This window comes from Dipteris shenzhenensis, chromosome 27, assembly GCF_047967505.1.
Source record: "Dipteris shenzhenensis isolate YYH24624 ecotype China chromosome 27, Dip_SZ_1.0, whole genome shotgun sequence".
NCBI lineage: Eukaryota > Viridiplantae > Streptophyta > Polypodiopsida > Gleicheniales > Dipteridaceae > Dipteris > Dipteris shenzhenensis.
In genome coordinates this window covers 5,782,479-5,805,906 of record NC_141622.1, presented here as the reverse complement: position 1 = coordinate 5,805,906, position 23,428 = coordinate 5,782,479, and the positions used below count along the sequence as shown (strand labels likewise).

Below are 23,428 nucleotides of genomic sequence, written 5' to 3'. Positions count from 1 at the left end.
TCTATACCTAATACTCTCTACATACATAAATAGAAAAGACTTTTAGAGAGTATATGTAAGATTATTATGAAGAGTCTTTTATATATATCCTTATATGTACAAGAGTCCCACAAGAAAGAATCATATATATGTATAGTTATTGCTATACACGTTCATGCATTTTTGTCACCATATTTATTTTTCTCTCTCCTGATTTTTTCTCCATGTCTACATGTACATCATTTCCATTAGCTTTGTCATCATCCTCATTGTCCTCCATTTATTTTCCCATTTTCCTCCATAAGCATTCCCATCGTCCCCCCTCTGAAAATGTACCTCCTTTCCTTGCCTCCCTTAGCTTTCCCATCATCCTCCATATCAAGATGTACCTCCTTCCCTTGTCTCCCTTAGCTTTCCCATCATCCGATATCTCCGGATATTCCTCTTCCTTGCCTCCCTTAGCTTCCCATCATCCTCCATCTCAAGATATATCTCCTTTCCTTATCTCCCTTTTGTCCTCCATCTCAAGATGTAGCTTTCCCATCATCCTCCACACATTCACACGTGCCTTAGGATTTCTGAAAAATCTACTTTCAGTGGTTTTTGTACTGACATAATGAAACGAGTGTAACTTTAAAGCATGTCTTTATTTGTGGTTCCATTTATTCTCTTTATGTTGACGTTCTTAGGGAACCATGGTAAAGCTTATCATGCCAATCCATGCCCTAGATGAGCGTAGAAAGTCAATTCTTCTTCATGATTGAGTAGAAGGTTAACATAGTTGATAAATTAGTCATCCAATTAATTGCTTCAATAAATTATGTATCCATGGTTTTATTATTATTCCTAGAGATTTGCAAGCCTTGCACATGATGGAAGACAATAAACATAGACAATCCTATTTTTTGCAAGTACTTGTTTCATGAGTGCAATATTCCAATGCATACCAAAATGAACTTCTATTCTAGAAAGCCACAAAAGAGAATTTTCTTCAACACTAACTCTAATGGAGGCTGATAATGTTTCTATGTTTCCAAGAACTTCATTGTGCACTATTTTTCTTTCTTAAATTTTTTGGTCTTTGGCAAGTTCAAAATTGTTTTGTAGTATCTCCTGTAAGAACATCAATGGTGGGATCTCTTGCTAAAGATTAATAACTTTTCATTTGTCCCTTTGTATCATTCTATCAGACCCACCCTGAGCCTCATCTTTCATCCCTGTTAAGTAGTGTCTCCTAACCAATGGAGCTATTCAGAGTTAACTCTTTTGTATTTTTTTGCGAAACTGTACTATATGAAAACATTGAGGTAGGTTAAAATGGTCGTTTCCATGGGCTCTTTTGCAACTCGTCAACGATGGCTTGGTTTGATGTAAGAGATGCTATTGTAAAGCTCAGGGCCTTTATAAGGGCACCTCTTACACAAGGATAAAGTGTGTGATGAATTGGAACTTCCCTAATCTTTTTTAACTCTAGTTAATTAATTCACTTTTTGCCCTTAACTAACCACTATGAAAATAATGTAAATTGTATACCCCCTCACGACTCACCTAACGACTCTCTACTCTCTAGGTTCCCCCTACCCAATTCTTTGCATTCACTTGCTTTATCGACCCCCTTCCCTAACTTAGACTCCCTAGCCTATATAAGCACTCCTACTCTAAGACTAATCTCACTTTTCCTCCCTATCCTTGCTTCTAGTTTCTTCCAAAGCTGCCTCCACAAACTACGCACCCACTAATACCGTACCTCTCGCGTTTTGTCTTCTCTAGACTAGCTGAATGCCTCGTGGCTCCTTCCCGTCCATATTCACCTTCTCTAAACTAGCTGACTATCTCGCAGCTCCTTTCGGTCCATGTAATTTAATTAAAAATGTTAAAAACATGGGTTTGGACATCTTTGCCTTTCATTGTACTATATGCCAAAAAAATTTATCATTGATCATTGATTGATCAGAATTTGGATGTGATCCTTCTAACTAGGTACGTCCTTGGAAGGCCATGTATGTGCTTGGAAATATGTGCCCTTTCTAAGTAGGTATGTGCTTGGTTGCATTTATACCTTCCTTCTCTTCTTACTTTTGGTTTTCTACACAAGCCTTCCTACTCTTCTTGCATGCAACCCTTCCTTCTCTTCTTACTTTTGATTTTCTGCATAGCCCTTCCTACTCTTCTTGCATGCAACCCTTCCTTCTCTTCTTCCTTTGACTTTTTGCATGACTATCCCTTCTCTTCTTGTGTTTCCTTTTCATTTTCTAGTGTTATTGCAAAAGGCAAACGCCTGGTTAAACCCTAAAGCCATCTCCATTAATTATCCATGTTGATCATAATCATATTTAGAGCTACCAAATTAATTCTCACATGCAAGATCAGTGGCCATCAATGCAAGTTAAGGGACCCTTAACCTCATCCACTCATCATGTTACTCCATGCATTTTAGCTTCATTCCCATGCAAGCCTTAGCCTATTTATTACACTCCCTACTTCTAGGCTCACTTGCATCATGTTCCCTACACTCTCTGCAACCATACACCCTACTCTCAAGCTCACTCAATTGCAAGCCTCAGTATCTCCATCTTACTCCTAACAACCTCCAATAAAAAATCATCCTCGTATCATGGACCCCTCTATACACTCCAAGCTACCAAGCTTGCCATCTAGCTCCTCGATTAGTCATGACTTTGTTCCATTCCAAACCTTGCCATCCAAAACCTTGATGGTGTATTCATACTATACTAGTGTCGAGAGAGAATAGGGGCTTACTATGGGCACCCTTTCCCAGAGGGTTTTCACTCTTGGACATCTGGTATATAAGACATCTTATCTTCTTGTATTTTTTCCAATTGATGTTACACAATTTTGTTGCTCTCCTTCTCTATCTATGTCTAGTATCATGTCTTATTACCAACATTAGTATCATATATTAAGGTCATGACCTCACTACTCGACACCCTTCTTGACATTTGGCTTCTTGAGTCTGTCCTAACTATTTTATTATTATAGTTGCATCCCTTCAACCTATTTTGGTTATTGAAATAGGCCTCTAGTATTCTATACTTAGACCCCATCATCTATGGTACCAAAACCTGAATGAGTCATTTTTTAGAGACTCAAGGTTGGTCAATACCAAAGATCTCCTTTTTATGGTGGTTATTTTTTGCTCATTTTTTACTCATAATTCAAAAGATAACTAGCAAGGATATCTTGTATGATAAATGATAAAAAGCATAGCAGAAATTAGAAAAGACTTGTATGGAGTTTTAAATGGTGGAAAAATAACTAGAAGACAATCTAGTATGTAGTTGAAAAGAAGTCGCTAGAATTTGAAAGTGAGCATAATGCAATATATTATGATGTGCATAGGAGAAATGAGAAAAGACTAGCAAGGATATCTTGTATGATAAATGATAAAAAACATAGGAGAAATATGAACAAACTTGTATGGAGTTTGAAATGGTGGAAAAATAATTAGAATACAAACTAGTATGGAGAGATTGAGAAGGAGTTACTAGAATTTGAAAGTGAGCATAATGCAATATAGTATGATGTGCATTAATGTCACTCTTGGGAAAAGGAAACTTGATACAAAAAAGGAGGTAAGTACATCCCTTAGAAGTATAGGAGATTGTTATGGAATCTAGGACATCAAAAATTTAGAAAAACAATGACTCGTTAAGGATAAAGTGCGGAAAGATTGAGAAGGTATCATTGAATTGTGTTAGTGAGCCTATTGTAGTAGATACACCCAAAAAAATACAAATTCTATGCACAAAGAAGACACTAAATTTATCTTAAGGGAAAGGCAAGGATAGTTGACCCCCTTTAAAAAGATTTTAAATCTTTAAACCTACCTGAGTTCTTCACTTGCAATGATTTTTTAATGACAACTTATGAGTGCATGTGATTGTGTCCAACCTTAGAGATAATTTGCCATAGTTATTCTTTGGAGCAAGAACCAACATTTTTCTTTCTCATGGAGGAAACATCAAATTCACAACACAAAGCAATGCCCCATATATTAAGATCTCGCATGAGCTTGATGGGCCACCCATGAGGGGGCTACCATGCCCAACCCCAAGCGTAACCACATGCCAAGGATACCAATGGCACAAGAAACATGTATCTAATAAGGTTGGGCTACACTTTCACACCTTAAAATAAAGTTTATTATGCCACCTTCTTTAGTAGTGGCTCTAACTTTATTCATTGGCATAAGTAAGGTAAAAGGAGAACATTCAAGAATACCATGTCTATTGGAGTGTCAACTTAGAATAGACTATATATTATAAGAGAGAAAAGTGATTTAAGGTCCAAGTGTCCAAAAATTAAATCAATGTTTGTTAGTGTGGAAAGCTTGAGGTGGAAAGAGTAGTATGTATGGCACATATGTGGTGTAGTCTAAAACAGCAGGGCGACCTGAATTTTGCCAGGTAGGTGGCTGAATTTTGCATGCTGGTGCAGCAGGAAGCAGGGCGACTTCATGAAGAGAGTCCCTGGTCAGTAGCAGGCATAGGAACTGCAGGAAAAAGTGAAATCGATTTCAGATTTGCTGTTTTTTTGCTGCCTGTTGTTTGGATTTGCTGGAATATGATGTCTGGAAAGGGAAAAAATGCAAAAAACAGGAGTTTTTGTCTGAATTTTATTAGGAAAAGTATGTGGCTACTGTGTCCTGAGAAGATAGGAGTTGTAGAAGTGAGTTAGCCTCAAGAGGATTGCTAAAATCTATAAAAGCAGACCTGATTTGTTGCGTGATAGTTGTGGGCATCAGGGAGAGATGTTTTATAGGGTTTTTTGGTAGAGCAGTAGCAAAAAGGGAAGCAGTTTGGTGGGCTGTCCAAATCTGATGATTGAAGCTTGCCAATAGGACTTTTATCACATTCATCCAACCATGAGTGTTGAAATATGCCTCTTCAAGAAATATTCTTGTATTATATTGTTGACACCCATGTAAAGATGACCAAAAGAACTCTCTCATATCTTTTGTTAGTAATACCTTAAGGAAGGCAGTATTATCACAAGGATTGGTTCATTTTTGTAATTTATTCTTGTATTGTTGTAAAAAATAAGATATAAATTGGTTTTATAATCAAAATATAAGTGTGTAAAGATTTCAATACACAAAAGAGTATGTAAAATTTTTTTCAACTACCTTGTCCAAGGTATTATGCCTTTACGTGAAAAATTCACATCACTTTTTCTCATTTTTCATATGTTTCTTCTTTCTATGTAAACACTCCTCAATATAGTACTGTTTATTTTTCAAAGAGCATTGTGTTTTGGCATTGTTTATTTGAGGGTTGCATGTATGACACATTGTTGCTCAAAGAAGAGAACAATTATGTACTATATAGCTTCTCAACTTCACTACAATTTCATCTCAATGGCTATATTTGAAACTTTATGTTCAAGAACTCATTAAATTTCAAGTTTAGGGTTTATGTGATTCAATGCCAACTACACAATGCATCTAGTTACCTAAGCTCATTCATAATGGGCATAAAATGTTTGCCATCAACAATTTATATTTTAAACTAAGACAACACTACTAAAAATAGTGAAATGATTAATAGTATTTGAAATAGAGAACAAAACCACTACCCTCTTAAGGAAACCAAGGTGGGATATACTCCGCAAGCAACATACCATATTGGCAAGACTTCAATAGTTAACAACTCAATAATGTCAAAAAACTATAAACTACCAACATAGTACATTGGCAAACTAGAGAATTAAAAGAGGTCCAAAACATCATATAAAAATGGAATACTATAACTATTTGATAGATAACCATGTCCAATAAAGCACAATAGAAAGACAACAATACAAAAGGTTCCAACCACTAAAACATATTCCTTAGTGTTGAACTATATACAAAACAATATACTTTAGAGTTAAACTATGTATCCTATTGGTTAAAGAAAATTATAATTAAAGGATGACCATAATGTGCATCTACAAACATAATATGCCTCTACAAAGAGCTCAAATGGGCAAGAACATTACCTTGTCTTTTGAAGTAATATTTTTCAACTACCTCGTTCAAAAGATTATGCTTCTACATGCAAATTCACATCTCTTTTTGTCATGTTCAAAAGATTATGCTTCTGCATGCAAATTCACATCTCTTTTTGTCATTTTCCCTATGTTTCTTCTTTCTATGTAAACACTCAATATAGTAGCCTCTTTTCTTCACTACAATTTCATCTCAATGTCTATATTTGATAAATTATATTCAAGAACTCATTGAATTTCAAGTTTAGGGTTTATATGCTTTGGTACCAACTACACATTGCATCTAGGTTTCTAAGGGGTATAAAATGCTTGCCATCAAGAATTTATGTTTTAAACTAGGCTACCAAGACAACACTACTAAAATTTAAGAAATGATTGATAGTATTTGAAACAAAGAACAAACCACTAAGCTCTTAACACGATGTTCGATTCCACATGGGAATGCTCCATGCCCCCCCTTTCCTTGTAAGAGAGGGAAGGGAAACCACTAAAGTAAAACTGAATATTCGCACTAGCAATACCACTTAGGAATTTATATTTAAGCCATTCAATATCCCAAAGAGGCAAAAAATAGTAAACATACCATAATACTGACCCATATAACGATAGCCAATAGATCCATACCAAGCTTATTTAAAAAAAGGCAATAATTGTAACAGTTAACATAGAATAATTACAAAAGCTTACAAAGACATCCAGTCTGGTACCATACAAGGCTCGCACATGTTATGTCTCACCAGCCAATCCCATCTAGTTGAGAAGACAATCTACAAAGCAAAATAGGGCAGAAGACTCTTTCAAACCTGCCATCCCTCCCCACTTGTCTTCCTCACAAATGGTCATTTCACCATAAATTTGGGTCCTGCAGCAGGTCCAGCTTTGTTCCATGAAGCTGGGTGCCATCTGGTCAATTGATTGTGGATTCCTGCAGCCAGTTCTTGTCCTTGAAAGATGGCAGCTACCCTGATGAATTCTGAAAGGTTCTCGAAGGCATCACGTGCCAGCATACCATGTGCGGTACCAATATAAGAAAAACCCCCGTCACCTTTTCAGGTTTTGTCTAAATCTTCCGCCAAACCTCTCATTGACATGGGCCAAGTGTCAGCACAAGCACAGTAAACAAAATAGAGTTTCCCACGCCATACAGTTTTTGAGACATTCTTGGAGGACTGGTAAATTTATGCAGACAAGATTCTACAATTGCAACCAATGAACATGTTGTCATGATGTACGGATAAAATAGTACAATACTTAGCCCATATACAACAACTATAAAGGTCTTTTATTAGTGCGGGTAGATGCTGTATCTAAGAATGTTGAGACAATACAGCCCATGTACAAGGGAGCATTGCTCCTGCACCAGCTCCAAAAAGCACTAGCTAAGTTAGTCAACAGCAGTATGGTACTACCTGTAACGAGTTAGAGAATAACACTAATATGGTCCATATCGTGGAGACGCACTGTGATCATACATAGCACAGATTAATCATACAGCTATGGGTGACGCTGGTTCTGATCCACTAACAGAAGCTAAAGACACAGCATCTTCCTTTGGCAGAGCCACATAATTCACTGGCGCAACAGGCCGTGCCCTTTCTCTTTTTCCATCCTTTCCAAGTCGCACTGGAGTTACTCCATTCACCCTAGGACCGAGCATATCTAAGCTTCCTGACTGTAACATTCCTCCAGCAAGAGACAGCCGCCTGTTTGCAGGCATGTCTGCGGCTTGTGCACTAGCCCCATTGGTACGAAGACCAAGACCTTTCTTAGCACTGAGTGGTTTGTTTGGGCTAGGTCTTGAGCCAAATAGTGATTCCTGTTCAGTCATCAGCTGCTCTTGCAATCTTTTTTGATCCTGTAGCCATTTGACAAACAATAAGCTCAACAAAAAGGTACAGAACATGGTCGCCCTGCTTTAGATTAATCACCAAGGCAAGCAAGCAATTTCATAACACACGATAAATTAATCATACCCGAGCTCGCCTTTTTTCCTCTTCTTTTTCTTGCCGTAAAAAGTTATATTCATCGAGCATCGCCAAGAATCGCACCTGCAGACATCCCATTACAAAATGTGTTGAAAAAATAAGATGGTTTAGACCTCCTCAAACAATTCCAGGGTCGTAAATCTTGCTCACAAAGCTCACCCCGTCATACAAGAAAGGTGATCCCCGCTCCTCCTCCCATGTTCTCGTCTTTGCCACCAGCGAATCCACGAGGGCTGTACAAAGATCCAAGAGTAAGTGCCCATTGGTAGAATCTGAAAGCTAAGAATTGACCATAGTCTGCTAACTCACACGGCAGTTTCATCACTGTAGCGCGAGCACGTTCAGCACGCTTCAAATTAAGGTGTGCTCCCCTGCTTGCGTTATACCTGTTCTCGTCCTGCATTTAGTACAATTTGAGATGGAGGAACCATGAAATATATTCGGAAATTGGATGACTGGTCCAGGTATGTTAGTAAAAGTTGCAAACCAGAGTTACCCATCTTGGTATTTTGAGCCAGCTTACCCTGTTGTAATCTTCAAGCCAACTTTCCTCCTCACAAGCTGCCATCCATTTCTCCATTTTTTCCAAAATTTCCCTCCTACTCAAAGCCTCTTCTTTCGCCTTACTAATTTGCTGATCCATGCTTGCGAGGAGTTCAGATGGGTCAAACATACCTTCGTTTCAAAATCAACAAACTTCACATAAGTCCCAAGTGTCCAAGAAGCATCACTGATGACAAGTTATGCCTGTCTTAATTACACTGCTAAAACATCTCTCTCTCCGGGAGATGCTCTGAAGACTCTACACCAGTACCCAGCAATGATTGGCAGCAGCCAGTTCACCACCTACCAGAATCAATAATAGCCATAATCTTTTCTTGGGCAGTGCTAGGATCTGAGGCCATATGTGCTCGACGGTAAATTTCGTCTAGTTCTTCTTGCTTCTTCATCACCAATTCCTTCATTTTGCTCGCCTTAAGTTGATCTAATCTCTCAACTTCAACCTCTGCCTGCACTTTCAAAAGTCACCAGGAGACTGCTGGTTACCCCAATTAAGAAAGGATCACCACTAAATGAATTCCTAACTAGTAGAACTGAAGTGACCTTCCTGGTCACAGGGTTATACCTGTTCAATGTTATCCAAAGCCAGGTCTCCTGGCGCTGTGATGTCGTCCTCAGACAAACCAATGATGCAGGTCACATGCTGGAACAATTGTTGTTCTTCCGATGGCGTGTCCATTAGGCTCCACATCTCAATTAATGAGGCCCCCAAGTCATGAAGCTGCAGGCAAAAGAGAAAAACATGAGCAATTCTGACACAAAGCTAACATCAGGTTCAAATCAAAGCTGCCTAGAAGCTGAAGATTGGGCAATCCACGAACCTTTCGTATTCGCTGGTTTTTCTCTTGCTGCAAAGACTTGACAGTCTTGGCGAGCCTGTCGAGGGTTTCGTTGCTGATGCTCTTGGACTGACCAGATGTTGATTCATCCAAGCTGGGGTGCACTTCTATGATGATCTTAAAGAAATCCATGCCAAGGACAGCGCATAGCTCATGAACGGTACTCACGTGATCCAGTACCCTATGCAAGCGATCGCTCTGCAGGACACAGACCATTGCCATGTCATAGAACTGGTAAAGAGACTTAGATCTAATTCGGAGGAACAATAGAGAAATGTCCTTGCTCTTGCTAACCTTTTCTCGTTGTAGTGCTTGAAGTTGGGCATGATACTCATCAAGCCTTCCCAACGAGAGATCTTGCTCTGTGGCTGCCGAGTATGTGGTGCTCTCAATCAGCTGCGATGCACCTGAGATTTCGGCAACGATCCGTTGGATGTGCGCTTTAACCTCGGCATATTGCCGCATGCGCTCCTCTTGCTTCTGTCGGAGATCGTCTAGCTGCGGTTGCACGGCGGCAAGCTGCTCCTTCAATGTCCCTCCTGACCTTTCCGACTGCGAAAACTCAACAAGAGATCGAGTTCAAATGACTTGAGTGCTGCCGAAAGAGAACAATACGTCACTTTCGAATGCTCAACGAGAAAAAGTATGAACTTGATCCGATGAGGTGGTACCCTGCCAAGCAAGGATCCCCCAAGGCGAGAAATCAGAGAGGAAAGTTCAGCCTCCGAATCAGCGAGAGCTTGATGCAAGCTAGCCCTGGCGTTACTTGCTTGGTCGACCTTTCGTCTGTACACGAGCAAGCACTCTTGCTCTAGCTGGAGCAGCATCTTGTCTCTTTCGGCATCGCTCTCCCCAACCTCGTCCCAAATGTGCTGCAGTGCCCAGCTTGACCGTGACTTTTTGTACAGGAACGATCTCAGAAAAAGAGAACAGTTGGAAAGAACAGAAAGCTCACACCTGCAACTCCCGGAGTAGAGAACCGCAAGTTGTCTCAGACTCTACTTTCGCCATGTCGAGGGGGCCGGCTGTGATAGACGCCACGACGGCAGACTACAGGAGGGAGTGAGCGCTAGATAGAGCTGGAGGATGGTAATCGTAAGCAGACAGGCGGTGAAGCTGGAAGGCACCGCCAAAGAAGGGAATGCGATGCTGAGAGTGAGAAGCTACAAGGAGATGGATGCAAGGGCAAACGAGGCGAGGAAGGCAACGCTAAGAGCGCACATGGGAAGCTGTGTGAGAGTCGGGAGGGAGGGAGGTGCTGACCGAGGAAGGATGGGACGGAGACGAAAATGCAGGTGGATTGGATGTTTGTTTGAATAGAGAGGCGAGGCTCAAGTCGAGAGCGAAGAAGGAAAGAAGAAAAGCGCATGCATGCAAATGCGGCAGAGCAGAGAAAAAATAATAATAGCAGAAAAGCGGCGTGGGCAGGCTTTCTGAGCGGAGGGAGCAGAGCACAGCACTCCTTTCTTTTCAAACGCCATCAGCTTGCCACTCCAACACTTTCAAAATTCAAATACAACACCACACCTGTCATGATAAGTGTTTTCACGCTTTTCCACTATATACTACTCTTTGCACCGAGTATTATGTATTGACCACATCTGGACCCCCTAGCTTCAAACCACAATCTCCTGGCCAATCTTACACAAATTGCAAACAAAGTTCAAACTCAATGCTACTTGTCACCCCTTTCCTCCCACAAATGCTCCTTCAACTATCCTCCTTACCTCAAAGCAGCCCATAAATAATTTGTCATCTTACCCTACACCCTTATCAAAATCCCAACCACCCCCTAGATTCATTCCATTAATCAAAGCTAGACTCCCAAACCACCACACACACTTCATGGAACAAATTCAACCACCATACCCTCGCCATTGAAATCAAATTCAACCATCTCCACCACCACTCATTTTTAGCAAATCCCCAAGTAAAATTCAATATCTACATTAAAGAACTATCACATCGACAGCGAGGGACAACATAACTTTGTTAGTTTTCAAACGAAACATCATTTTGTGGAAAGCCCTCAATTTGGATGAATAAATTTTTAAAATTTTAAAGTAGTGCACCCAATTCTTATTGCATGTCTCTTTGTGGTTCTCTGAAAACATGTTTACTCTTAAACCATGATTGATTGTCTTGCTAGGTAGGACTAGTGCATTCAGTTTAGTGTTTTCAGAGGGTGGCCGAGAGAGGTGAGGGTGGGGGGGTTGGGGAATCCATGTTTCTTGTCCAAAAAAAAAAAGGGGGGGGGGGGGGGGGGGGTTGCCAAGAGAGGTGAGGGGTAGGGGGGTTGGGGAATCCATATTTCTTGTCAATGATATTGATGGTAAACCATGTAAAAAGCAATGACGGCACATTACATTCCCACTACATTTTTTGTTGGTCATAAATTAAAAGGTGTTACTTGTCAAGGTATGACTCAAGATCCCACATGCATGTTCTGTAGATTGATACAACTATTTCATTGGATCGGCTAGGTGGCATGGCACAGATAGGGATAGGTAGATGTATCCATCAACTAGGGATTTTTCTATGGCATAGGTGCTCCCCTACTAGTCATTTATAGCCTTTGGGATCAGGCAGGTGGTTTGATGTGCAATTTAAGAGGGCCAAAAACTAGCTAACTACCCTTATAGGAACCCATCCAAAATGACATTCTCCCTATAAACAAAGTTATAGAATATAGTAATAGCCACTGGTTTATTAACTCGCGTCCTTCTCTTATTAAGAGTGGTTCTTTATGACTCTGATTGTATGATGGTGGCATCTCTCCTTTGAGTTTCCTACTTCTCTCATGGTTACATCATCCTCACATGCGTCCCAACACCAATGACTAGGTTAGTGTCCTTATAAGTCAATTACATAATAAAAGCTAAAATACCCAAACAAAATTTTATCCACCGATAATAAAGGTCATTTGTTATCTAAACAAAATACATATGCCCTCTTGTGGATAGAACAGTGAACAGACGGCCCTATTTTCTTCAAAAGATGGTGGACCAAAATTTCTAGCCTCGGCTATATGAAGAGGAGGATCTATTTTTCCCTTGAGAGGAACTTGAGTGACCTAACATGACGCTATCTCCATATTCAAGTGGAGGATACACATGATAGAGAGATATAAAAGGAAAAGACTCCAAGTGGATGAGGGAAAATAAAGACAACGAGGCAAATGAATTAGCATACTTGAAAAGTGTTGTGAGCCTATGGAAAAATTGCACATTGAGCATCCAAACCCTATATGATCATAGGTTAAGGGTATGAGGGTCAGAAATATTGATGTGAGCACACAACTCACACTCTACACATAAAATGAGGAGGAAGAGACAAATCGTTATCTTGGGTATACAAATATATATCTCTTACATTCCAAAAGAACATGATACACTATATATTGAACCCAAAAAAAGAGAGGAAGAGACACATAGCCTACTTGGTTGTACAAACATACGTTGTCTCTTACATTCCAAAATGAGTTGATACAATAGCTATTGAATCCTTAAAGGCTCACCCAAGTCATAAGGACTATTGACACATGCTTAGGACCCACATAGTATTCCTTAAAGGCTAGTCCATATGCAAGACCAAAAATTGGTAATGACCTCCTAGGGCACCTACTATATTGCATCCAATTGTAGAAGTTAGTTAATGCACATAGTGTACAAGAATAAGGGATGCAGAAGGGCACCTCTATAATCATCTTTAAGTCCATCTGCCTAAAGTGAGCCCCTTGGTCCCACTTATAGTACATGGGATGGGAAGCACCAAGGGGTTGCTGCACGAAAAGGAACCCCTATCCTATATAACTGTCCATACTAACTGGGATGATTTAAGGCTGGATGTAAACCATCCCTCTGGGATTTTGGGATGGTCTTTTGAATTCTTTGCTAAGGCAATTATGCTAATCTTATCATGAAATTATATACTTCTATACTAGCTTCACCTTAGACTAACCAAGTTCACTCAAGCATTCACAACAATATTACATTTTGATAAAGAAATATGTTTTTCCTATGTTGTCAACAAAGGAACTATGCCCCCCTTCTTGCTTGAGCATATTATGCAAGAAGGCTACAAGAAGCAAGAATGTAAAGCTAGTTATGGACTTTGACTCTTTCCCTCCACCACCCTAATATGCATCTTAGAATCCCATGAAATGTGATATTTGACTTGTATCTTTCACATATGAAAATTGATGCTCCATTGTACCTTTGAAATACTTGACAATTGTCTTTACTAGTTTCTGGTGATGTTCAGATGGATTTGCCATAAATTTTCTAAACAAGCTTATTCAATAAGTGAGTATGTTTTGGAGCTTTTATCAAATATATTAGTGTGCCAAATACTTATTAGTAAAATGTAGCATCTTTGAAATTCTCTCTCTTTAAGGTGTTTTGACCTATTTCAAATAAAGTATTGATAGACTTGCATTCTTATCAAATTGCTTTTGCTATAATCATGTATTTGCTCAGTATACAACACATGATCATCTTCACTTTTGAAATCCTTTTAACTTGAAGTAGGAATTAATCCTGTTCTACCAAGATCTTAAAGCTTGTTTCAAACCATACCATATGTTCTTGTCTTTCTACCTCAAAACTTCATGGCTATTGTATGTAAACCTCTTCTATAAGACCTCCATTGGAAAAGGATGACTTGATATCCAAGTGATGAGCATCCAAGTTCAAAGTGCATGAAACTAAAAACGGAAGCTTGATTATCTTCAATCTAGTAATTGGGGCAAAGTTTCCTTGAAATCCATTCTTTTTAATGAGGGTAACCTTTTGCAACCAAGCTAACCTTGCATCTTCCATGGTGCCATTTCCCTTATATTTGACTTTATATATTTTTGCCTAGATGTGGTACTCTCATTTTGTGCCCTTTGGTTCAAGTGGCTCACAAATAAGTTCCTTTCATAGGTGGTTGCCAACTTTTCCCATAGGTTCATTACCCATGCAAAGATCATGTGCAATGAGAATATCAAGATCCTTGGACTTTTCCTCATTATAAGTTACCCTTTCTAATGTCTAATTTGGTACAAGTGTGTCACTTAATACAAGATTCCACAATTTCCTATTGATAAGAAAGTTCTCAACTCTACATCCCCTCTGTATTTCCAAATGTAATAATTGTTACAACCAACAATCATGGTGTTTAAATCCCTCGTGTCCATCGTCAATGCTTTTATACTAAATGATCAATATTGGAACAACTTGATTACTTCTTTTTAATATCAATTGACCTATTTTTGAAGGTTGGACTTGAAATGGTGTGATGGGGACCAACTATGGCCAAAAAATGCTCAAAAGAGTCTTTTAAATTAAGCCTTGTTCTTGGGTTCAAAAATGCAAAAAAAAAATTCTAAAGTGCTTTTGGAAAAAACTCATGATGTTCCTTGAATGGTTGCTAAAGACTACATTCAAAACATATCTCTAAGAAATAAGGTATGCTTCATGGAATTTCTTTGAATAATTATTTTTATGGACTTTAAAGGGGTCAAGTTGTCTCAAGTAGCTTTTAGCATGTGAAAATAACCTAGTTGGGGGGTGGGTTAAGCTGATTGGATCTTGGTAAGACCCGACTTACTTTCTCTTAATTGCAACCGGAAGCTTAGGTAACTTGACCCTTGTTTAGGTTGTCTTGACCTTAGGTTGGCCAAAACCCTATGTGAAATGAAGTATGCATGGGTTGGGTTACAAGGGTCATAAAAACAAGGTCATGAAGATACAAAGGTAAGTTCATGAGGATACAAAGGTAAGCTCATGAAGATACAGCGGTAAGCTCATGAGATGAATGGTGATTCATAGGGAAGATTGCCTTGTGGAATATGAAGGATAATTTGTGAGATCAAGCACACTAAAAGTTCAAAGGCAAGGCTCGAGAGGAGAATAGGATGCAAGGAAAGTCGGCCAAGTGGGTTTCAAAATGTAGCTTGCAAGATGAGAGTGAATAGATTTTTTATTTCTTTCTTGGTTTCCCTCTTACTAAGATTATCCACATATCCTTATTACCCTTTTCTCAATCAATTCTGCCTCTAATTGAGTGAGGTGAATCTCATATGATAGAGTGCTTGGGAATGAGATTAGTGCTCTTTAAGGGCTCATATGCTTGACTTGAGCATCAGAGTGGTGATAAAATCCTCTTGTGAAATCAACGTTAAGTGTTCTTTACATGTTGAGCATAATCTCAACATTGCACCTCAATAGCATGCTAAAAAGAATGTTGTTAAGCTACTTATACATCACTTGAGAGCTTAACATGCCATGTCATTAACCTACCCATGGCTATGTTGAACCAATTATGCATTATTTGGGAGCTTAATATGCCATGGGGGAGTTATCATAGGGATCTGGATGACATGAGAGAGCAATATGCCAATGATGCAGATTTTAGTGAGATTTGCAGCAAGTTAAACATGTCATTGAAAATTATGATTAGTCTTGAGTCATTGATAATTAAGTTTATGCATAATGGACATCAACTTCTCAACTCTCGCAAAGAGATTTCCTATAGCTTTTGTTAAACCTCTTTTACACTCAAGAGCAAGAAAGAAGATGGCATCTCAAGCTTGTCTTGCTTTGATACCATGTGAGAAGGTGGGAGACAAGGGAGAAGACAAGGTAGGCACTCACAAAGGAAAGAGCACTCACATAAAGATGGTCCTATAATGTACAATGAATGTTAGAGATAGAGATTTTGTGTGGATGGGATTGAACCTCTACTCTATACCACTCTACCCACACAATAATCTATGCAGCTAGTTATAGGATTAATCTGATCGTAATACTATCTAATCTAACAAAAGAAGAGTTTTACATACATCTAGGGGACCATTCAAAGTGCTTGAGAGCTAAAGAAGTAGAGCTTACAACTTTAACCACATACAAAAGTGCATTGAGTTCCCTACGTGAGTACATTGGAAAAGCATGTTTCTAACCTTGATCATATGGGTTAAAGACATGCATAAATTACAAGTTGATGGAAGCTTGAGCGTGGTTTTATAGGTTATTTTTGACAAATAAGTGATGTACCTAAGGAACAAGACAATTTGTGGTGTTGCTAAATTGAATCTTTACCTATGGACAATTTATGTAGTGTTGGTGAAGTCAATCTTTACATAGCTACATGGGAGGATGAGAATGTCTAGTGTGCATATTTCCCACAACTTTTATCAAAAGACAAAGCCTTTTAATGTTAGAAATCAATGCTCTTCTCTCATGTAACTATGTGGGTACTGGCTTGCTCTACTTTGTAAGCCCACCTTATGAGGAGAAGGCATTGAGTAGCAAGGGTTCTTGATAGGTCCCAGTTTAGACAATTAAACTATAGCCAAAACTTAAAGCCAACATCTCTAATCAAATCACAGCCTTCTAATTGAACCAAACTTCAAAAAATGGGACTACTGGAGGCTAATCGTAGCATCAAGAACCAATTTTAAGAACTAATTCAAAGCAATCTAGAGCAAGTTCTAGTAAATGAAACACTTCATTTTATGGCTGGAAGTTCAAAATAGTAGGGAGAGAACTCAACAATTGGGTTGGAAAACCATACGTTGTAAATAAAAAAAAAATATATATATATATATAGATAGATAGATAGATAGATAGATAGATAGATAGAGAGAGAGAGAGAGAGAAAGAGAGAGAGAGAGAGAGAGAGAGAGAGAATGTGGGAGATGACTCAATGATTGAGCTGGACAACAATTTGTTGTAGAGAGAAAGAAAGAAAGTTTATATTAGAGTCTTTGAAAGACCAATGGGTCTTTGAGACTATGAGAAACTAGATACAAACAAGCTGAAAGGGTGGAGCTACTGAGTGAGCATCAACACCCATACTACATGCTACATGCTACATAGTCATAAGAACCTCGATACAAAGCCAAAGCATAAGGTCCATGTCAGTGTGGTCCTCATCATCGCCACTATCATCATAGATCATCAAAGTACATCGGAGAACCCAACGCAAGATCATGAGGGACCCATTGTTCGATGATGCAGTGGTAACATAAAGTCAGAGATAGAGTGCGATCGACTATACATGGGCGCTACACAACGTGATCTCTTGGCAAAAGCTCTGGATCAAATGAGGGCTATGGTGTGTACCCACACCTTGAACATGGAGGGATTGCCTCCAAGTCCACTCTGAGTGTCCATCCTCTGTCGGGTATGACGCGTCATTGGATTTGGGTTCTGACTATGTCATAGGTCCGCGGAGTGAACCTATGAGGTCTGGCTGGAAAAACTCCATGATCATGCTCTAATAGGAGTCTCTGCTAGTGCATCTCATCCATGTCTCTGTGACCTAAGTAGGCACTCTTGGTGTCTAGTTGCCTCATGGATGAACCCGATCAAACATCTTTGGTCTTGGAAGGTGAGAAAGCAGGAAAGTAACCTGAAGCTGTCTCTAAAGATGCAATAAAAGAAACCCCGGATCTCGTAGGATATTGAACACCTAAAGATGAAATGCTCCTTTGACTTAACCTCCTGTAGCTCACATAGAGTGCATACGTGTCCCCTAGGTACTCCCTCGGCTCGCCCTCTAGTTTTCCCAAAAGCGGGCTTTAGGGATTTCCCCAAAAGTAGGCACTTTCTCCTAGAATTGGGATCCTCTTTTGCTTTGGCTCAAGTGGGTGCTCCATCCAAGTGGGGCTCCCCTTGTCTTGTGCTTTTTCCTTAAAATATGGGGGAATTAAGAACTCTCCAATATCATAAGCATTCCACAAACAATATCCAATGCTTAACCCATTAGAGGTTAGCCAAGTGCATGCATTCTAGTTCTTGGACTAATCCTAGTCTTGTAGGTGTCCCTATAGTGTTCTATAACCAATTCCATGCAAAGCAAAATGAAGCTTTTTCTAGTAATTTGAAGTCAACTTTCTTTGACTAGAGTGAATATAAAATATTTATCTTTATTTCTTGGGAGAAGTACAAATTTCATGATATCCCCTTGGCTTCTAACTAGTTGCCCTCAATGGAAAAGCTTCTAGGTGCAACTATCCTCATCCACCCACTTGGCATCTATTGCCGAGTAGTTCTTGAACTTGACAAGGTGTTTTGCGTAACCTTGCCTCTCAGTCCTTTCTTCTTTGTGTGAAACACAATTTGTTCTAGTTGGAAGATCTCCTCCATTATTTCCATCTTTGGTGATTCTTCCTGAACTAGTTTCATGGGTTTTGGTCCTTGGTATATATTTAGAAGACTCATGTGGAAAGCATTGTGATCTTTCAATCCTCTGGTAGTTATAGTTGGTATGCATACTGGCTCACTGAGCCAAAAAGGTTCGTAATACATAAGAGATAGCTTTGGATATCCCTATTCTTTCCCTTTCATCTTCTTGATTCTGGATTTCTCAAACTTGAGGACTACTTAATCTCCTTCTTGGAGATTCATGTCTCTTTTATGCTTGTCTGCTGCTCTTTTGTGTTTCTCTCTGGATCTTTTGTCTTGAGGTCTTAAACATACTAGTTAGCCACAAAAATCTTCTCCTTGGTCCTTACCTCCCTATAAATCACTTCAAATGGGGCTTTTCCTATGGAATTGTGAGTCGTGTTCTTGTACGCAAACTCCACTAAAGGAAGGTACTTTTCCCACTTAGATTTTTGCTCAAACACATAATAGTATTTGAAGAGATCTAGCGCCATGGAATTTGCAATATTGCTTTAACCATCTGGTTGGGGGGGAAAAGAAGAAGAAAAGTCCAATTTGGTCCCCATGTTAATCTAATAAAGCTCTCCAAAACAAGTTGGTGATCTAGGGGTCTTACTCACTTTTACAATTGACTTGAGCAGCCCATTGTGCTTGAAGATTTATGCCATAGACAACTTTGCCATCTGGTTTGCTTCGATTTTCTTCTTGACAGGAATAAAGTGAGCGAGCTTAATTTTTCTATAATGGTCCAAATCTCAACTTTTCCATTTTTTGATCCCGATGGATCTAAGATAAAGTCCATGGCTATGCTTTTCCATGGAACTTGAGGCACCAAAAGTGGTAGCAATAGCCCTAGCATCTTTTGTCTATCATACTTTACTTTTTAGCAAGGCATTCCATCACAAACATGTAAATGTTTTTCCCTATACCTAGCGAAAGAAAGTACCTTTCAAAAGCTTGGGTTATGGTGGGGATACCTCTATGACCTACATAAGGTGATGCATGAGATTCCTCCATTACTTTCATCCGCATGTCATGAATCATCAACCCCAATAGAAAATGGTAAAATGTCTAACTTTTGCTTAAAAATGAGAGAAAGAAAGATGGGAGGATTGAAGGGGTTCTTAAAAGATTTTCAACTTGAAGGGAAGTTTGGATTGTACCTTGGAAGAAAATCAAAGGCATTATAGGGGGCCATGGAAACTTCCCTTGGTAGGTATCTTGAAACATCAAACTTACCCTAATGATTTGTTCATAATGTCATTATAAGGCAGTGAGTGGCCATGATCATTGAAAACATGGAAGGGATAGTGACTTGAAATTGAGAAAAAGATTGAGCTGAGGAACAAAATGATCACAATCACACCCTTTTATATCATTGTGGGTTGATGATGGAGGTTCATGTTTACAAAATCCACATACATACATATGTATGTATATATGTATTAGAGAGTGTACATACATAGTTCATTTTGATTCTCTCAAATGAAGATCAAAATGTAGGTAAAATTGCCCTAGAGTCATTGGAAACTTAATGGCCACTGAGACAAATTAATGAGGGTAGACAAGACACTCTATGGCTAAAATAAATAAGTTTGTAGTTGCTTCTTCATTCCTTAAGTAGTCACTAATCTACAAGTAAAGGAGAAGCAAATCAAGAAGATTGTGGAGCTTTTCCCTAAACGAATAGGGCGCGGATTTTTCTTTTCCTTTGTATGCCAAATAGTATAGCAATAACAACTTTTTGCATTTACTGCTCCTTTTAAATCACAATTGTCGATCATTTAATTCTTTCAAATTATTGTATATATGTGTCAAATTGTTGTATATGAGTGGCAAATTAGTGTACATGAGTGTCTATCAGTTGATTCTTTCAAATTATTATTCATGAGTGGTAAAGTGAATGAGATTTTCTAGAGTTCATTCCATTGGAGATCACTTTTGGGTGTTTTATACTTGAAATGTGTATTCTTTCAATGTTTGACTTGTCTTGGTAGCCATGTGTCTAGATTTTAGACACGAGCCACTAGTATCCATTTGATTCACATCATGTTAAACCTTGTTCGATCTCCAGTTTTGTTTGTCACCCATTCAATTAATTCAACTAGTCATCTATAGACCCACTATTCATCCCCTCTTGTATTCTCTTTTTTCAAGGTATCTCGTTTGGCTTACATGTGTATATATAGTTAATAATTCTTATAGGGAGAGATCTTGAGGTCAAAGATTAGCCTAGGTAGCCATGAGTGATATCTCCTTCTTAAATTGAGGCTTTGAAATCTATTTTATAACATGCCAATGATTATTTAGTCTACCTTTTTTCAACATATCAATTATTTGGAAAACATAAACTTACACATGGTTGGATCTATTAAGGATTCTAAAGTGCATATATTGTAGTTCGAAACTAGTTTTGTTTATGCAACAATATTTCTCAAAGATTCAAACTCATCAAAATTATGATGAGATATTCATTGACCTATGCAATTGCAATCCACGTGACATATACAATGGTAATTTGAAACTACAACAAGTAGCACTAGCATCTTCAAATTTGAATTTGAGCAATAGCCAATTCCCTTGCTTATATATTCATAATTAAAAGAAACAAGCCCACTCACTAGGCAATATATCTCATCAAAGACAACGGGTTGTGTTAACAATAAAAGAAAACTTTGGAACTATTGAACTACTACAAATAACCTCCAAAACAATAATCACTCCTTATGGTAGGCGCTTCTAACAATAGAGCATAGGATAATCACATTAACAATGAGACCCCGTATTTAGAAGTAAAAAGCAAAGAATCCATAACCAAGCTTGTAGTGATAGAGTCTTTCCTGAAGTCAAGCTCTTCATAGTATCACAAAATCCACCCCAATAATAGAGATGGTTGGGAGGGAAACTAGTTGGTTGTTTAGAATACCTGTACTATTTTTAGCAATGATTTCCATCTAGATATAGAGTGACACTATAAATCATGAGCCATTTTATTCAATGTACATCATTTGAGGGTAGATTACAACCAAATCTAATATCTTTTAAACCACCCTTTCCAATAATATATTATTAGGTATTCATGGTCAACGTGTTAAGGCGATTGAGTAACATGGATTTTTGAGCTTGACGTGTCGTGAAGAGATTGCATTCACTTTTGAAAACACCAATTCGTACATACCCTCACCATTAGAAATTCCTCACATTGCGAAGTCCCAACTATCCATTTAATAATTGGAAGAATAATCTTTTAATACTATAGGTGCCCCTAAGCTAGATGCATAACAATTACCAGTGCACAAGCAAACCCTCTTATCCTAAGATATGCTATTGTTTCGCACAATAACAATTGAGGTGCATATGCAATGCTCATCTTGGTCTTAGTACATTACTCATAGAGACACCACCCTTTTTTGTTTGACCACCATTTGGTATTAACCTTGTAAAGAACATGTGACTTCCTTTTTGGTTCTAGTGTCATTCTTATTTAAAAAAAAGGGGTTCAAATGTAACTTCTAATTATAAAACACATGATATAGTACCCTTCACAATATGAAATTCATGGTTATTAACAATACCATCCCCTATTTCCGTACATAGTACTCTTCACAATATGAAATTCATGGTTATGAGCTATTATCCCCTATTTCCTTAATTAAACTCATAGTTATGAACTATCATCCCCTATTTCCATAATTAAAGAACATGTTTATCCCTAATCCTATAACTAAGGGCATTATATTTTCATATCAAATGCACTTGAGATCCTTCTCGAAAAGGGTTTATTAAGGTAAGGAGGGAAAGGTATAGACACACCAAAATTGCAATGTGATAAATTTAGGATTCAAAGGTCTCGAAGGCTTTTTGGGGGGAGGTTGTCAACATACACCACATGCATAGTTTAAGGCACTCGAGCATGCAACATTGCATTCTTTTGCATGTGGTACTGCCCTACTTGTAGTGCCTAATACTTAAACATCTAGAGCATTGAGGTTGTAGTCTTCATATAGGTGGGCCCATTTGACTCTACTTACCCTCCTATATCTCTCTCATTTAGAAGCCAACTTCCATCGCTATTGCCTCTTGTCACACACCTTGTGGAATTAGGGGACATCTCATTCTCCAATTTGTGATGGTAATTGTGTCTTTTATGGGCTAGGAATAATTGTGAACTTTGTTGGCTTCTTCAGGGTACATTTGCTCGGAAGGAGCATATGACATTATTGGCCTCTGAAAGTTTGATGTAGCTTGCTTTCATGGATAATATGCTTGACGACGACACATAAGGGGGGGTGAAACCAATGAAAGGACAATAATGTGCCAATTGCACTTGCAAAGGTGAGTATAGGGAAGGTCTTTGGTGTTGCTTCTACATTGTGGGCAATAACAAGGGTATGATTTCTGCGACACACCTTGCTTATAGGTTGAATCTCTTTAAATGCTATTTCAATAGGCCCTTCAACAAGAATGTAAGAGAAGTATATTAAATCCTAGCATATAAATGTGTCATATAGCGGGCGTTGTCAACGTTGCTAGCCACCCGCTTACGTAACTGTGCATAAGGTCCCCAAACCTACCACCTAGCCACTCCCACCACTGAGCACTCCCCAAAATTTGCGGGAGGGGATAGAAGGCTTGAGACCCCTAGCCCTTGTATGCTTGGGTCTCCTAATGTCCCTGCAGTATGGTTTTTAGAACAAATATGGTCCAAGTTCAACTCTTTTGCTTTGGGCTCGAGTGTGTGGATGCATGGGGTTCAACTTTTATTTTCTCTTTTCAACTTGGTGTGAATTGAAGAATGATGGGGGAATTACATTGCTCCTTGTTCTTGGATTGTGAGGTGTTCACTAAAATGTATTTGTTGATTATAGCTCGGAACTCCCCATTGATGAGTCTTGGAATCAAC

General features: G+C 38.7%; 1 protein-coding gene across 1 annotated transcript; it reads right to left on the bottom strand.

Annotated features, from left to right (window-relative positions):
• Positions 1–6,817: 6,817 nt before the first annotated feature.
• On the bottom strand, positions 6,818–10,626 carry LOC147883786 (65-kDa microtubule-associated protein 1-like). The gene is made up of 11 exons (XM_087398320.1): positions 10,331–10,626; positions 10,045–10,245; positions 9,668–9,925; positions 9,356–9,571; positions 9,100–9,255; positions 8,824–8,983; positions 8,497–8,648; positions 8,283–8,370; positions 8,133–8,206; positions 7,962–8,036; positions 6,818–7,843 (listed from the first exon to the last, which is right to left on the bottom strand). Exons 1-11 carry the CDS (start codon positions 10,382–10,384, stop codon positions 7,475–7,477), a joined length of 1,803 nt encoding a protein of 600 aa, XP_087254446.1. The 5' UTR covers positions 10,385–10,626; the 3' UTR covers positions 6,818–7,474.
• Positions 10,627–23,428: the final 12,802 nt, after the last annotated feature.

Excerpts from the sequence above, each read along its gene's own strand:
- LOC147883786 (XM_087398320.1), bottom strand. The coding sequence starts at position 10,384 with ATGGCGAAAGTAGAGTCTGAGACAACTTGCGGTTCTCTACTCCGGGAG. Across the intron at positions 9,926-10,044 it reads GGGGATCCTTGCTTGGCAGG|TCGGAAAGGTCAGGAGGGAC; the intron begins GTACCACCTCAT and ends GAGTTTTCGCAG. Across the intron at positions 8,649-8,823 it reads TATGGCTATTATTGATTCTG|GTATGTTTGACCCATCTGAA; the intron begins GTAGGTGGTGAA and ends TTTGAAACGAAG.